The following is a 17,456-nucleotide window of genomic DNA, read 5'->3' as shown; positions in this document are numbered from 1 at the left end:
GGGCGCTCGAGACACGAGATATTCTCCATTTATAAAACTTTATTTGATGTGGTTTGTATATGACGTTTTATTTTATTGACAATTATCAAGAGCGCGTTATTTCAGAACGCATTTAATCCGCTTCATTCGGATGTCAGGTGGATTCCCTTCACTGAGAGTGAACTTTACGTTTTTATTTGACTATAACTGGATGCTCTCCCCATGGTAAAATCATGGTACTTTTTCGTAAGCGCTCAATTATAAATGATGCTCATTTACAAATCAGAAGTAATGTTAGCGCATCTTGCGGTCAAGTGCACGTTATGAAACGGAGCCCGCGCGACAGTCGACTTCAAAGGATTAAGCTAATGCATTATTTCATTATTTGCACATCCACCCTGACCAGTTTACCTTAGCGGGTCAGACGTCTTGACTCTCCGTTGAAAAAGATGGTCAGAAACTACGGGTGGAGGAAGGAGATCATCACGCTGGATTTTGTGATTCCATCGATAGCAGACTCTTGTTACTGATTGGCCATAAGACTTGTCAATCATCCCCACTTTCTATGTGGTGGATGAGCCCAGTGCTATGATTGGACATATTTTTCTTTTTTCTGTTGCTTCTTTTGAGTACTTCGCGGCAAAGGGCGTCATCAGGTTTTTGCGTAGTTTAGAGTGACAAATCGTACCACCGTACTTTGAGGTCAAAATGAGTACCTGCTACGCAAAATGCGTACAGGTTGGCAGGTCTGCACTTGTAGATATTTCATAGTTTGTATAAGTTTATTATAAAATGCTATATTAAAGTAACTTTTTTAAGTTTAATTTATAAATCTAAATCATTTTACATTTATTTTCAACATTTCCTGTTCTATAGAAAACACTAAAGAAATTAGTCATCCATTAATTGTTGTGGAGCTGGAGGCGGTTACCTTGGAGATGCAGGCGGGGCAGTACCAGTCTCCCTCAGGGATGGTGGTGATTTTGGGTTTGTGGCAATAGGTGTGACATCCCTTATCGCATCCATCACAAAGCAGAAGCAGGTCTTCATTATCACCTTTTCTGCACATCTGACAGTACTGAAACAAAACACATACGATGATGAAATACTAAACAACTAGTGCTCAATAACCTAACTGTTTTTTTTTAAATCCACAAGCACTCTTATCTCCCAGCCAGGGTTTGTTTATTTCAAACTTTAAATATGAAAATTCCTAATCAAATATTTATAAAGTGTCTGCACTTTAACACATACATTACAGTATAATGGGGCGTACACACCTAATGCGAAGCGTCTATTAGCATTGCGTTCAAAATTGCAATATTACTCGCTGGATTTAGAAGTTCATTGTGTACATTTTTGAAGGATCTCTTGACAAAAAAATGACATTTATTATACATAACTATATTATCAGTGGTGTATAAAGACCTTACAAAATGAACTTTATTGTTTATATTACAGTTTTTATCTCCATATACCATGGGTCTTCTTGCAGTCGCCGTCATGTTTCTAGTAGCCCTAAATGGATAAACTGCTCTACAGAGCGTTTCATCTCTACATTGTCTCAGACAATGACATGTTTGTCCTGTGGTGGCTACCATATGCGTTTTATAATTGAGGGGTGAGTTGTTGCTTGCAATTTGCAATCTCACCACTAGATGCCGCTAAAATTTATACGCACCACCTTTAACATCGGGTCAGGCGAATTCATGTCTATTCGCATCTTTGAATTGACCTTGTATGTAATCTACTCGTGCAAATCGTTGAATTCGCTTTTTGTGTGTACGCCTCATAACAGTCGCATGTTCTTCTTCACAGGTTAAACACTGTAAGTGTTGCTGGAGGGAGCTGCAGGTTTGTGGTTTGTATAGGAAATAACTCACCACTTTCATGATTGATCTTTCCCAGGCGATAGATTTCTGCAGCTGCTGTAGACACATGGCCAACTGAGAGGAACTGCGTACCTCGCTCAGCGCCTTCCTCCACACCTTCATCCCGGGAGCAATCTCCTCCTCTCCCCTGTTAACACACGTACACACACACAAATCAGCAGGCACGTCTAATTTAAAGCTGTATGCACGAACGGAGATGTCCTCTAAGCAATGTCTATCAAATAAAATCAAGTGGCTTAGACCTGATTTCCATAGCACACACAAATAAACATAAAGCTGAGATGGTGTTAAACACTGTGACATGACATCACACCCAAACACAGTACATGAAAACGCAAAGCACAGGATGCTGTAGTGTACCATGCATTTAGAAATATTAGAAAACATCAAGCATTGGTATTTTCAAACTCTGAAACGGTTTGAAAAGTAAAAAAAAAACTTTTTAAAGGGAAATAAAGTGCACTGCTGATTAAAACCATGCAGGCCAAAAAAAAACAGGAAGAGTGCAGGCAGGGGAACAGAAGGGAAACAAAAATAAAACACAAGAACCAAAACCCGAAACTGGAGCCAGGGTGAGAACGAATGGACGGACGGACGAGCGAGCAGAGTAGCCCCAGCCAGCAGAGAGAGGGGAGGGAGAGGATGAGGAGGAGCAGAGACGAATGCTGCCATTCTGGATGACCTACCCTTCCCCTCCAGCGCTAGTGGATGGAGCAGGTGCGGGAACAGTGACTGTACCCACATTATCCAGTTTGATCTGGATGGTGGTCCCTAAGGGGCTCCGCAGGTACCTTCTCTCGATGTGGCGCTCCAGATCCGCCAATCGCGTCACTGCGATGTCCAGCGGGTTGTCGAGGCGACGGATCAGGCCCTTCTCCGAGCTCCGCTCCTCCTGCGACTCCGCCCCTGGGCGGGGCTTTGGGAGGGGCTTGTGCTCGAAATAGACCAGGTCTTCTCTTTCAGACTGTGGGTCCGGATACGCCCAGCCCTGACGCAAACGATAGTGGGAAACGTTAATGGCAAATCGACGACTGATCTGCTTATGACGTATGACCGTTCGTGCGCTCACCTTGACCTGCAGGCTGGCGGAGGTTACCTTGCGCTCCAGTTCCTCCACCTGTTGCAGCAGAGCGATGTCGGTCTCCATGGCTTGCTCCTCTACACACCACTCCTGCAGCGTCTCCACGGAAACCTGGCCCTCTTCGAGCTCTGAGACCTCCATAACTGCCACTGCAAACAAAAAACAAATCAGTCATGTGCACCCAGGAGAGATCACATCCGTATGCACGGCACAGCAGAAGACAGCTCATTCTAACAAGTGCATGCTTGCCTGAATCTCTGACAGCATTTCCGAGGCGTTTTATGAATTAAACCAATCTCATTTATTTTGTGGTTAACCTAACACTTATTTACTTGAAACCTATAGGGTTATATACTTACTATACATATGTATATAGCAAACAATATATTTCTTTCCATTTCAAAATGAATACTTTTATTAAAGGTGTATTAAAAGTCCTATTTGTGCATGTTGTACTGACAGATATGGTTTTGGATTTACACTAATACAAGATGTGTAAATGCAAAGTCATTTAAAAACAACAGGTTTGCTGTGTGCTACTCACAGTCAGCAGTGATTCATTTATTCTGCAAGTGTCTAATAATAGGGATAAAGATAGTAGTACTGCACAAGTCATTTAATCTTAATGCTTTCATTATGAGGCAACCCGCTCCATGTAAAATAAAGTAACTTTTAATTGGTTACCGAAATGACTAGCATCATATGTAGTATTCCTGATGTTTAATTGGAAAAGCATTACATTAGCAACGCAAAGGTAATGTGCTCGATCCCAGGGATTGCATACTGATAAAATGTATAACTTGAATGTAGTGTCACTTTGGATAAAAGTGTCTTCCAAATGCATAACATGAAACATATTTTTTAAGTGCTATTCATTTCTTTACATAAAAAACACCTTTAAAGGGATAGTTGACCAAAAATGAAAATTCTGTCATCATTTACTCCGACCTTTATAAATGTCTTCGTTTTGGTGAACACAAATAAAAGATATTTTGAAAATTTTTAATAATTAACTCTTTTCGCCGCCATTGACGAGATATCTCTTCAATCAAGAGAAAACGCTTCCATGCCAATGACGAGTATTTCCGGCTTTCCGCAATACCGCTATTATCCACCAGGTGGTGCCCTTCCCCAACTTTTTAAACCCAGAAGTATTGCCCTATGGCAAGCGGCTGCATGTCCCTGTCTATTTTAAAGATCGCTCTGAATGGGATCTCTATAAAAAGTCAGTCACAAAAATGGAATTATCTCTGCTTTTTGCTCAAAATGTGGTGTTTTTGCAGAAACCTACCCATATTCAAAAGCAGATTACAAAAGAACTACTTAAAGGGGAATGAAACTCTATTTTTTTTAATGAAAGCAGAGGGTCTGTTCTTTCATTTGGTATATTGTATGTTTATATATTTAAAGAAGAACATTTTCTGGAAGGCATTAAACATGAAAAACGCTGGCGCTGGCTGGCAACTTTTTTTTAAAATACTGGCGGCGAAAGAGTTAAACAGATCTGGGTCACCATTCACTTCCGTATTATTTTCCTCCTATTATGGAAGTCAATGGTGCCCCAGATAAGCTTGATTAGAAACAAAAATATCTTAATTTGTGTTCATCAGAACAAAGTTATTTATAAAGGTTTGTAACAATGAGGATGAGTAAATGATGACAGAATTTAAATTTTTGGGTGAACTATCCCTTTAACTCATTCCCCACCAGCATTTTTTTATGATTTTCAAAAAAGGTAAATTCCTTCAAAAAAAAAATTACTTCTTTAACCTCCTAAGACCCAAGCTTTGGTTTGTCTTTTTTCAGATTTCTACCAGCTATTTTTGGGTTAGGAAGAACCAATAGATATAATAACTAGGTCTGTCAAAAGATTAATCACATACAAAATAAAAGTTTGTGTTTGCCTAATATAAATATATATATATATATATATATATATATATATATATATATATATATATATATATATATATATATATATATATATATATATATATATATATATATATATGTGTAGTGTGTGTGTGTGTGTGTGTGTGTGTGTGTGTACTGTGTGTATATATTATGTATATATAAATACACATATACATGTTTTTTTTATATTTATAATATAAAATATATCAATATATCAATATATATATATATATATATATATATATATATATATATATATATATATATATATATATATATATATAAAATATACATGTAAATGTTTGTATTTATGCATATAAAAAAATTGCACCCAGTGCACACACATAAATTATGGAAAAAAAATGTGTATGCGATTAATCGCAATTAATCTTTTAACAGCCCTAATAATAACCAAATATTTTTCTTTAAACATGAAGCAGTGTATTTGTCCATGTTTATGTACAACATGTTTCAGTTATACAGAATTAAGTATTATTGTGCAAAAAATGTGATGTCCACATATGTGGACATCCAGATCTTAGGAAGTTACATATATAAACCTACAATATAAATGAAAGAACAGAACCTCTGCTTAAAAAAAGTTTCATTTGTTCACTTTTATTACCTTTCAAATATGGTTAGGTTTCTTAAAAAATACCAAATTCTGAGCAAAAAGCTGATATAATAGCATTTTTGGACTTTTGTTAGAGATTAGATTCAAAGTGATGATCAAAACATACACAGAGCTTTTACTTTTTTTGGATACATGGATGTTGTAGTGTTTTATAAGTTGGGTTAAAGCGGCACCTAGTGGATAATAGCAGAGATATGAATTGCCATAAAAACTCGTCATTGGCAGGGAAGCATCTTCCCTTCATTGACGTGATAACTTGTCAATGGCGGGGGAAGAGTTAAGAATGGAAAAAATTAAAATGTTTTTCAGTAACATAATTGTTTACTGACGTTTTGAAATTTAATAATATTTGAATGTATGCAAATTACTTGTTTAGTCTCAATCCCATCTGGACTGAATTTACAAATAACTTGCAGCTAAGGAGGTCTTCTTTCCATCTTATTACCTCAAGTCCAGCTGTGGGGACTGTTAGGATGTCAAATTAGGCAAATGTCTTAAATAAACATGTTTAACAGCCCAAGCCTTTTTTGGTTAAACGTCAACTGTCACTGCACCGTGGCTTAGCTCACCCTCTCGGTTCTTGTTGCAGGTTTGTGCGATGAGCTCCATAGATTTCTGTAGCTGTTTCTGCAAGGCTCTCTCTCGAATGCCTCTGCTGTGAAGAGCGTTCAGAAGGGTTTTCAGCTCCTCCATATCCGTCACCTTCCACCAGCCCAGCAGCATGTCTGCAAATCAGCCAAAAGATTGCCATCAACAACACTGCATGGAAGACACTCACTCAAGACTGAATTATGAGCAAAACCTACCCTCCGGTATGGGCAGAGGTTCGGGATGATCGTGATTTCTGGGGAGGTCTAGCGCCATGGGAGATGCAGCAGATGTAAGCTTCTCCCCAGTGGGAACCGGAGAGCCGCTTTTGCTGGTCGAGACGCTCGGTGCCATCAGGGGGCTGGCACTGCCTTCTGCCGAGGGGTACATAGGGCTGCTGCAAAGGGGTAGATTGGGGCTAATGATCCCACTGGACCAGTTGCACATAGATAACCCCATGAGAGATCCACCTGACTTCATCTGAAAGAAAAATTGGAAGAGATTTGTCATGAAAAACTACTTTCTACTTAAAAATGTTAAAGGTCATCGCAGTGTAATGCAATATAGATCAAAACGAGTGTTCACCTGCATGCTGAGGTTACTGATCCCAGCGGGTGAGGGGTTCAGAGGGCTGATGGATGCAGAGAAAGGAAGCAGGTGATGGTGTGGAGAGGAGGTAGTTGGAGGAGGAGGAGTTTTGGGGTTGTTGTTGGACTGGGAATGTGCAGAGGTCTGAGTGAGGGAGGTATCGTCGCAGGGCGAGCGCGGCAGCAGGCTGAACCAGTGCCCGCTGCGCTCGCTGAGCACCCTGAGCAACTGGTCATTGGGGAGGAGCTGAGTCTGTGCTAGCTGCTGTGCCTGCAGGACATGCGTAGCGATGCCCAGCTGCAGAGGAGGAGGGATTGTGTGGTCTGGGCTGCTGGCTTCTGTCAGCTTGGAGGTAGTTGGAGAGTGAGCTGGAGACGATGCTGATGTTGTTTCTGTGGCGGCGGTCGCCGAGCAACCGTTGTGGGTGTGGCAGAACCCCTTGACCCCAGCAGGCGTGAGTTCCTGACGTGAAGGGCTCTGTGAGGGGCGGGGCTCTGGTAGCCGAGGGGGTGTGGCCACAACCTCTGTTCCCTGAAGTTCTTTTAGTGGAGAGGGGAGCATCTCTTTATTCGTTTCCTCGACAGGCTTGTCCTCTTGTTTTACCTCCTCTTTCACAGGAACTGGTATCTCCTGATCATGATGATGCTGAGGTACTTCCTCCTGGGGTTCTTCTTTGACCTGCACACCTTGAAAGTTCCTTAATCGTTCTCGCTCTTTCTCCAGCTCCTCCAGACCTACAGGAGAGACAGATGGAAAGTTAATATCGTACCTACATGCGAATCTCAACATATATATACGGATGAATCAGCTCACCTCCACTCTCCAGCCCCTCAATGTAAATCCCTCCACACTGTGGAAGGACCCAGTATCTGCGGCGGTATCTATCCTGTCCGTATGACATGGACCTCAGAGCGTGAGATGACTCGAAGAGCTTCCGGCGAATCAGATTCTGCTGCTGTACTCGCACAGAAAAATACACATGAAGTGTGAGCGTGTGTTTGTGTGTGTTTGTATGAGACTAAATTTTTAATTCTTTACCTTTGATAACTTCTCAATCTGTTTCTCCAGCTCTTCAATGCTGGTGGCTGGATCGCCCTCATCCTGGACAAACACAATCAATGTCTGATCAAACTGATAAGTACTGATATGTAAACAGCAAATGAAATCCACAGCTTTTACCTCGTCACACGTCTCCACCTTCTTTCCTCTTTTGGTCTCCTCCTCCTCTTCCTCGTCATCTTCGTCCCCTGCTTCATCACTGTCCTCATCTTCGTCGTCGTCGTCGTCACTGTCGCCGGTCTTCCTTTTGCGCTTGTGACCGATGGCTGAGCCTGCGGCCTGAGGCTCCTCCCCTGCGGTGATTGCGTCACGTTTTCCGGTACGCTTGGCGTAGATTGTTTTCAGTCTGCTCGAACATGCGCAGATAGATCAGTTAGGTTTGTGTACATTCAACATGCAATGCTTGAAAAAATTGGTGCTATAAAATGGGCAGTTCAGGCACATATTAGTTATTAATGCGTCACGTGGATACTTTGCTTAGCTAACAGCCTACACTTAAGACAATCTAAATATTATTTGATGAAGAATTGTTTATGATGACAATCATAAGTAGATATAATTGTACTATTACGCCTGGTTTAATAAAAGCAAGAAGCACATCATCCTAAATCTATTTGCAAATGTCTAGGTAGGCACAACATTATGTTTCAAAACTGCTTGTGTTCATTTTTTACAATCAAATGTGAGCTTTTGTGTTATTTTTAAGCGATCCTCACTTTTTCAGTTTGCCCTCCACGATACACTCATCTTTCCGCAGCACATTCATGTGCTCCAGGCTCTTGTCGATCTCACTGCAAACACAGACACACACAATTGTTCAATGTTCCCCATACAAAATGTTTTGTGTGATACCCTACAGTAAGTGTTGCGGTACTTAACAATCAACAACTGAATCTGAACGCTATTAAAATTGAGGATATTTGAGTATCGAGTGGTTTGTTACCTGACCACGCATTTACTGCAGGCAAGCTCATTCACCAGGAATGCCAGGATAGAGGCTTTCTGAGCAGGTGTGTGGGCCTGAAAGGATTTGGTCCTCAGGCTCAGTGAGAGATCAGCTAGCTCGGTCTGAGCGCAGTGCGCTTCCATGTACTGCTGCAGAACCTCAGACACGTTGTCCCGGTTTAAACCCACATTGCTCAAGTGGTCACCTAAGATGGACTTAGCCTGGTGGAGAGGGGGAGAGATACAGTTAAGATTTTATTGTCATTTAACGTATTTAGCAGCTGCTAAGTGCTATCTCGCTCAAGGTTTTATGGATCACCTATTACAAGGTTAAAACCTGCAAACTGTAAAAATACCAGCCAAGATAATATAATATATTTTTTAAACGGCAACTTCTTTTTTTGTGGAAGTCAAAAGCAGTTAAAGGTGGGGTGCATGATTTTTGAAAAACACTTTGAAAAAGAGAGTCGGTTCGAGTACCAAAACGCACTTGTAGCCAATCAGCAGTAAGGGGCAGGGGTATCAGAAGAAGGTCCAGATTATATTGGGGTAGGGGCGTGTTTGTTTAGGTGATTTCAAATATCAACATAGGCTTTCAGAGATCATGCACCCTGCCTTTAATAACAATATATATGTTTGTTAAACACTAGGGCTGTGAAACAATTAATCACAATTAATTTTGATTAATCATGGTTAATCACTTACAAAATAAAAGTTTGTGTTTGCATAATTTATGTGTGTGTACTGCGTGTAATTATTATGTAGATATATACAAGTTATATATGTATACATTTTACAAATTTTTTATTTATATACATTTGTTATATAACATGTAACATAAAATATATATACAAATATATATGTTTGTTAAATACATACATGAATGTTTCTGTATTATTTATATATACATGATAATTACACACAGGACAAACACATAAATTATAAAAACACAAACATTTATATTGTATGTGATTAATTACGATTAATCACTTACAAAATAAAAGTTTGTGTTTGCATAATTTATGTTTGTGTACAGTGTGTAATTATTATGTAGATATATACATGTTATATACACATACATACATACATACATACACACACACGTATGCATTTTATAAAAAAATTATTTATAATATAAAATATATAAAAATATATATGTTTGTTAAATACATACATAGATGTTTGTGAATTAAGATATACTTAATAATTACACACAGTAAAAAAAATTTGCAAACACAAATGTTTATTTTGTATGTGAATCATTTTTATTAATCACGATTAATGGCTTACAAATTACAAATTTGTGTTTGCATAATTTTTTTTGTGTACTGTGTGTAATTATTATATAGATAACTATGTTTATAAATCTATACATTTAAGAACATTTGTATTAATATATACATTTGTTATATTATATAACATAAAATGTATACAAATATATATATTTAAATATATACCTGAATGTTTGTGTGTGTATGTATATATACATACAAATTATACACAGTACAAACACATAAATTATGCAAACACAAACAGTTATTTTGTATGTGATTAATTTTGATTAATCACGATTATTCGCTTACAAAATAAAAGTGTTTGCATAATTTGTGTGTGTGTGCAGTGTGTAATTATTATTAGATATATACATGTTATATATATACACACACACACACACATGTATACATTTAATACAAATGTTATTTACAAATACATTTGTTTGTCTTATTTTTAATATAAAATATATTAAAATATATATGTTTGTTAAATACATAAATGAATGTTTGTGTATCTAAAAATGCATCAAAATTTCATACAGTACAAACACATAAATTATGTAAACACAAACGGTTATTTTGTATGTGATAAACTTTGATTAATCACGATTAATCGCTTACAAAATAAAAGTTTGTGTTATTTTTGTGTTTGTACTATGTGTAACTATTATGTAGATATATAAATGTCATATTTGTAAATATTGTTTGTGTATTTATACATAATAGTTACACACAAAATTAGCATTTGTGTTTGCATAATTTATGTTTTGTACTGTATGCGATTAATCGTGATCAATTGTTTGACAGCCTTTCAAATAATCCAAGCTGCCCTTTTTTACACAATAGAAGGAAATGGTGACCACAGCTAAGGTTTGTTTTGAAGCAGTAATTACATAATGTCAGTTTGTTACATGCACAAAGCTATAGCTTATAAGATAGCTTTAGTTCATGAGTTGTATCAACCTCCTTTAATGCTTTAATTGTTGTCATTACATGGATAAATATTAACATAAATATTCTTTAAAACATTTTAGTTTTATGTTTCAAGTACAGAAGAGGGGTAGGGAAGAGTGGTACCGAATAACTTTTAGTGCGTAAAAGTACTCTTTGATGAAGTCTATGGTTAGTGTGTCTGTGAGTATTTTTCTTACCCGGTGTCCCTGAGGCAACCCCGGGTCGGACACAGCAGATGAGAGCATCCGAACAAGCAGGTCTTGCACTTGCCCCATGCTGTTGCCCAGGTTGAGCAGCCCCTCCTGCAGTATACCAAGAGTAGGCATCTCGGAGGCATCCATGCCCAAAACCTTTCCAAAGCTCCGCAGGAATTGCACCACCATCAAGCACTCTGCAAACACGTTGCCGGGCAGCACCAGGCCATGGATGCGAGGAATCTCAGGAAGGGGCTGAGGAAGAGAGCGTGCAGATATAGGAGAGAACAAAATAAAACAAACAGTTAGTTAAAGGCAAAACAAACCACGTTCAAGAGGTCTTTCTGCCACTAGATGGCAGCGTTTGGTTTAAAGAAAATTCACAGGAGTGCCTTTCTAAGATTTAGTTTATGACATCATACCTCAGGGACTTTGGATTAGATGAGCCTTTCAGGTAATAGCTCATTTATTGATGAATGTGTGTGTGTGTGTGTGTGTGTGTGTGTAGATATTACTTAATATAGAAATGTATAAAGTTTTATGAAAGGTTTATGAAGAAATATTAAAGAAACAGATTTGTCAACATTTACTCTCCAATGTGTCATTTCTTTTTTGAGTTATTTGGCAGAATGTCAATCCATCAGCTTTCACTATATAGAAAAAATGACATTCTGCCAAATGTTTTATTCAAGTCTGGATCAAGATGAGGACGGGTATACGATTCGTGTGAACTACCCCTTTAAAGATGACAATAAAGTAACCCATAACTTTTTCCTCTCCTCTGTTGGTCTCAAATCCATTCATGTTACCTTGTGATCTGTCAAACACATGTCCTCGTTGGGTTTCTTCATCTCTCGGATCATCTCCAACTCCATCCTCCGGAGCTCCATTTTCCTCTCCTTGTTGATGCGTTTCTCATCTCGTTTCTCTTGCCTGAGGCGTTCACGCTCCTGAGGGGGGCAGAAAAGAGGCTTTACGAACCGGATGGACGTCGGGGTATTACGGCAAAACGCATATCAAGCACGTTTGACATGAAGGTATTATGTTCTACAAGAAAACTTTTGTCTTTGTTTTGCAGAATGATGAGGGTACTTTATTAAACTACATCAAATTATTAGCCATAACACATTCAGGGAGCGTAGCAGAGTGGGTGAACGTGACATGTGAGAAAGCCTTGAGGTGCAGAGGGAAGGAGTGGAGTGGTGAAGGACAGCGTTCCTTAATTTATTTATTTTGTTTTGCGCACCTCAGCTTTTTTCCGTGCCTCCACAGCTTTCATTAGCATAACGTGCTGTCTTCTCCTCTCCCTCTCCTGGAAAGACAAAACGATTCCGTCGTTCAGCGGAGGACAGCACAACAAGGAGAACCACACAGAGAAAATGAAATATAAAAGCCAGAGACGAGCGATTAAAACTGATCAGCGTGGTTTAGCATGTTGCACAGAAAGAAAGAGAATTGCTATGGCCAGGATGAGGCAGCCACATAAACGTGTGTTACGGCTTATCGGACGAGAGGTGAAAAGAAATGAGGGAAAAAAGCCACAGATGTAATGGGCAGGTCAGAGAAGGAAAGCTGTCAGTGCATCTTCGAGTTAGAGCAGCGTAGCTTTTGTGTTACATACTCTCGACAATAAGCCGGACGAAGGATAATACAGTAAATATTTTCCTGTAATTCAGTGTCCATTTAATACAGCAAAGCGCATTGTCTTATCCCAGAGTCTCATTCACTAATTGTACGTGCGCACGTGTTTTCGTGCGTTAAACTTTTGTGCAAACGTTTTCATGCAGAAAACAAAAATTGAAATGATGGCACTTGTTAATGCCAAAGCTACACAAAACCAAAGCTGGTTCAGTGCTGAAGTATAAATCAGACTTGTGTGTAGATTAACCAGTTTTTACCATGAATATAGCCATAGATGCTGGAATGGCATTAAGAAATTATTAAATAAATATGTGACCCTTGACCACAACCAGTCATGAGGGACTTTTTTTGAAATTGAGATTCAACTAATTAAAAACCTGGAATCTAAGGGTAAAAAAATCGAAATATTGAGAAAATCGCCTTTAAAGTTGTCCAAACTTTTATTTTTATTAATAAAAAAATAACAAAGTTGTCCAAATAAAGTCCTTAGCAACACATATTACAAATGATAATTTTTTTATATATCTATGAAAGGAAATGTACAAAATATTTTCATGGAACATGATCTTAATATTCTAATGATTTTTGGCATAAAAAGAAGGTTGTCAAATAATTAATCGTGATTAATCGCATACAAAATAAAAGTTTGTGTTTGCATAATATATTTGTGTGTGTAATTATTATGTAAGTATGTATGTATATAAATACATTTAAAATATATTTTTAAATATAATAATTATATATATATATATTCGCGATTAATCTTTTGACAGCCCTAAAAAAATTATAATTTTGACCCATGCAATGTATTGTTGACTGTATAAATATACCCGATGACTGGTTTGGGTGTCCAGGGTCACATATATGTGTTATAGGTTGATGTTTTATAGTTGAGAATGGTTCAAAACTAAGTGTAGGCCTATTTAAAATGTGTTTATTGTGTTTCAGCTAGTTCTGAGAAAAGCTGCAGAAAACACATCTTTAAAGTGCCTTTATATGAAGATGGGCGTTTTGAATCTGGTAAAAATAAATTTGTTTAAGAACACTTGGACACAATTATTAGTGAACGAGACCCACTGTAACTATGGAATTAAAGTCAACATGAAATCAAAATGGGCCTTTTTTTTACCATTTAAAGTGCATTAAATTTATTTCTGAAAATGTTCTCTTCCTTTGAATTTTTCTGCTGACATCACCTAGACCACACATGCTATTAAATAATATAACCAATAGCCGTACAGCTTTTGAAGCGTTGCTTTTGCAAACATTTTAAGAACTCGGCAAATACCATTTCATGTTGACTTTAAGGACAAATCGGTGTGAAATCTTTATATCTGACCCACAGATGGCATGAAATGTACGGCAGAGAGAAGCTCAAGTTTCCTTGGCTTTTCTCATTGGTCAGGCACTACAACCTTTGACCTGTACTGATCTGACCTCACTGGAGGTAGAATCAGCACAGTGCAAATGCAACATGTGGACAAATACTCTGCCACACACACACACACACACTAACACTCACATTGTCACAGCGGCAATAACGATAATCACAATATTGGGTCGACTGTACACGTGGAATGAGGGTGTGTGTGGTACTTTCCACCAATGAGAGTGTGTATTCAACAGGCTTCATAGACACGCATACACACACACGGACACACATACACAAACAAGCCACAGGCCTGCTGCATCAAAGCCAGTCTTCTCTCATTGACACATATAGCAGATGTAGGCGATGCAGGTTTTTTTTCTTTTGGTTCTTTGTTTTTGCTTGAAAAGCCATGCAGAAGGAAAATGTAGTTTTGACAGCAGCCAGTGCTACATTTAAAAATGTGCTGCTATGACATCATATCACAACCAGGATTCACGATGCGAGTGTTAGATGTACAGAAGATGAAACATACCCATACCATATCTAGTCTATGCCTCTCCATCTCCTGAGAGAGAGAGGTGGCAAAGTATTATGAGACAGAAAAAAATCACAGCGTCATTTAAAACGAAGAAAAAAAACTAGGCTGAACCCCAAAGAGACAGATCCCACTACCAAAAGCATGAAATTACCCAGAGAGAAACAGGAGATAGTTAAAGACAGAACCACATGAGATTCGCCACTTTCTGGATAAATCTCACAAAACCTGTCAAGAACCTGTCCAGACCACATTTCATATTTAACAGACCACAAACGTATTATTTTTACATAACGATATTAAAGTATACTTTATTTTGCACTTTGATATATTATTAGGATGTTTTAACTTTATTTAATTACAATTCATCCAAGTTCCTGTGATTTGCACTACATTCTCACTACTGCATTAGTGTAAAAATACAATAATACATTGCTATTTTTTCTTTGAGTCAGTACTACAAATACAACCGTGATTTATAAATACTTTACAATTATAAATTATATACCATTACTTTACTTCAACAAATGAATCTATTATTGGTCCAAAACCAGGTTTTATTTTATTTAATTGAAATATGACCTGGACACGTTCTTCACATCTTTCGCGTGACTCACCCTTTCGTGTATTTGAACAGACTGATTAAATATGTTCTGGGGCGCATTTTTACCCATAATGCACGATAAGTAGTTATGTCATTGTATGATGAATACTATAAATGCTGTAAATACTACACAAAAGCTCTTTATTTCTCTCCCTTCCCTTCCTGACCTCTACATTTCGTAACAAAACATCACTATTACTGTATAAATGGTCATTTTAAGACCTATTATTTATGAGAGTGCTTACTGACACATACCTGGTGCTTGAGAATAACAGCCTGTTGACGTCTCATTTCTTTCTCCTGCAAACACAAAACATAAAGAATGATTTAACGCCACAGAAAAACACTCATTAGATTACCGTCTACAAACAAACCACCAATCAGAGGTCTGTCTGGGCCTAAGTCTGAGACTATATATAGTCTATATAGATAAACAGCAGCGGAGACCACTTCCAGATTATTTTCAGTTTTTCTACTTTCTGTTTAAGTAAAATTACAAACAACTTTTCTGCCAAGTTCCTACTACAAATGTTTTTATTAATAAAATATATACAGTACTGTGCAAAAGTCTTAGGGCACCATGCTACCATTAGATTTGTTGTTTTTGCAATTGTACAGTGATCATAAATAATTATTTCTCAGTCTCTTTATTAGAATACAACCAGAAAATATAGGAAATAGTGTGTTAGTAGTATGTATCTTAATAAAAATTTGGATGGACATCAAAACAAACAACAAAGCTGGTGATGGCCTAAGACTTTTGCACAGCACTTTATATACATACACACATATACATGTACGTCATTTAATTCCCCATGATAAAGATTTCTGTGTTAGTGTATTTTCTAATGAAACAGGAAGTTATTTTTTATAAACAAAACCTGAAACCATTTTGCTTATGTCATTAAACTATTATTTGCTACTTCCCATTGCGAATGTATGAAGATACAGCTATGTTATATAGAGACTGTAAGCAGTTCTGCAAAGTCTTGTGACATTTATACACTGTGTGTTTATTTGTCCTTTAGTAATTGTCTACCCCTAACACAATACTTTAGCAAATTTAATATATAAGCACCTTTGGTACTATTTGCCTCCCTATGACACATTGCTTCCTAATCTTTGTAAGTCGCTTTGGACAGAAGCATCTGCTAAATGTCTAAATGTAAATCTCTGATGACATAAATGATTAAAAAAAAATTTTTTTTGTAACTTTTAAGACCCTGTGGAAACCCTGTAAAGTATTACCCATAAGTCTGAGACTATATCTATATATACACACATGCACACACACACACATTAATGTCACAATACTGTATGTTATTTTCCCGTCATGAATATTCCAGTGTTGATGTATTTTCTAATGAAACAGGAAGTTCTTTTTAATAAACAAAATCTAAAACCATTTTGCGTATGTCATTAAACTTATATTTGCTTCTTCCCATTGTTAGTCTAAAGCAAGTGTTATAGGGTGTATCAAGATACAGTTATGTAATACGGAGATTGTCAGCAGTTCTTGCCAAGTCTCGTAAGACTCGTGACATTCATACACTGTGTGTTTATTTGTCCTTCAGCAATCGTCTACCCATAACCTTGATAGCACAGTGAGCAAGTTTTGCAGAAAGAGATTTACCGCTTAGATATGAGCCTAATGTGAATAATCAATTTTTGGGTTTGTTTCCTTAGGACATTTAAAATGCGCATATCTTTTGAAACTTTTTTGATCAGCAAGTGCACTGGCACGCTATTGGCCTCCAAGCATAAATGAACTAAATTTCTATTTTAATTTCATGGGGTCATTAACCTGTACAGAGAGCCGTACTTACACCGGCTTCTCTATTCCGCTGAGAAGACCAAACAAGACGAAAAGATGCTAAGTGCATTTTTTCATATTAAACCACCGACTCAAACCAAGTGAAAATCCAGATGTCAAACTAATTTTCCCCCACAGGCCAGCAGACATCAGTCAAACGGAGGCTCTGCTCTTTAGTTGTAGTTGAGGAATACTAATGGCTTGCCGGAGTAGGTGAGGGGGAAGTTTTCGGGAGCGGGGGGCGGGGTGTTTCCACGTCGATGATTCATAATGCATTAAGTAGGTGTAGCGTCTTTAAAACTGACCTTTATTCTCTTTTCCGCCTCCAACATTTTGGCATTGGCAGCCTCTTCTCTTTTTCTCCGCTTTGCCTGCGAAACAAGCCTGTG

General features: G+C 37.8%; 1 protein-coding gene across 15 annotated transcripts in view; it reads right to left on the bottom strand.

Annotated features, from left to right (window-relative positions):
* The window catches only part of baz2ba (bromodomain adjacent to zinc finger domain, 2Ba), a 90,124-nt gene that overhangs the window by 4,315 nt on the left and 68,353 nt on the right, over positions 1-17,456 (bottom strand). For 3 of the 15 annotated variants that reach the window (XM_065240193.2, XM_065240201.2, XM_065240194.1), the window contains 18 exons: positions 17,373-17,438; positions 15,510-15,554; positions 14,648-14,680; positions 12,349-12,414; positions 11,912-12,052; positions 11,106-11,357; positions 8,679-8,902; positions 8,452-8,526; positions 7,856-8,081; positions 7,715-7,777; positions 7,490-7,631; positions 6,674-7,410; positions 6,307-6,568; positions 6,070-6,225; positions 2,941-3,101; positions 2,558-2,859; positions 1,863-1,998; positions 911-1,057 (listed from right to left, as the gene is read on the bottom strand). In XM_065240193.2, coding sequence (XP_065096265.1) covers positions 911-1,057; positions 1,863-1,998; positions 2,558-2,859; positions 2,941-3,101; positions 6,070-6,225; positions 6,307-6,568; positions 6,674-7,410; positions 7,490-7,631; positions 7,715-7,777; positions 7,856-8,081; positions 8,452-8,526; positions 8,679-8,902; positions 11,106-11,357; positions 11,912-12,052; positions 12,349-12,414; positions 14,648-14,680; positions 15,510-15,554; positions 17,373-17,438 — 3,234 coding nt within the window. The remainder of the gene's footprint in view (positions 1-910; positions 1,058-1,862; positions 1,999-2,557; positions 2,860-2,940; positions 3,102-6,069; positions 6,226-6,306; positions 6,569-6,673; positions 7,411-7,489; positions 7,632-7,714; positions 7,778-7,855; positions 8,082-8,451; positions 8,527-8,678; positions 8,903-11,105; positions 11,358-11,911; positions 12,053-12,348; positions 12,415-14,647; positions 14,681-15,509; positions 15,555-17,372; positions 17,439-17,456) is intronic. The other 12 variants (XM_065240208.2, XM_065240207.2, XM_065240195.2 and 9 more) reach the window with 8 other exon arrangements.

The sequence above is a fragment of the Paramisgurnus dabryanus genome, chromosome 7 (genome assembly GCF_030506205.2).
Source record: "Paramisgurnus dabryanus chromosome 7, PD_genome_1.1, whole genome shotgun sequence".
NCBI lineage: Eukaryota > Metazoa > Chordata > Actinopteri > Cypriniformes > Cobitidae > Paramisgurnus > Paramisgurnus dabryanus.
The sequence above is the reverse complement of the archived record's forward strand: the minus strand, read 5'-3'. Positions and strand labels throughout refer to the sequence as shown.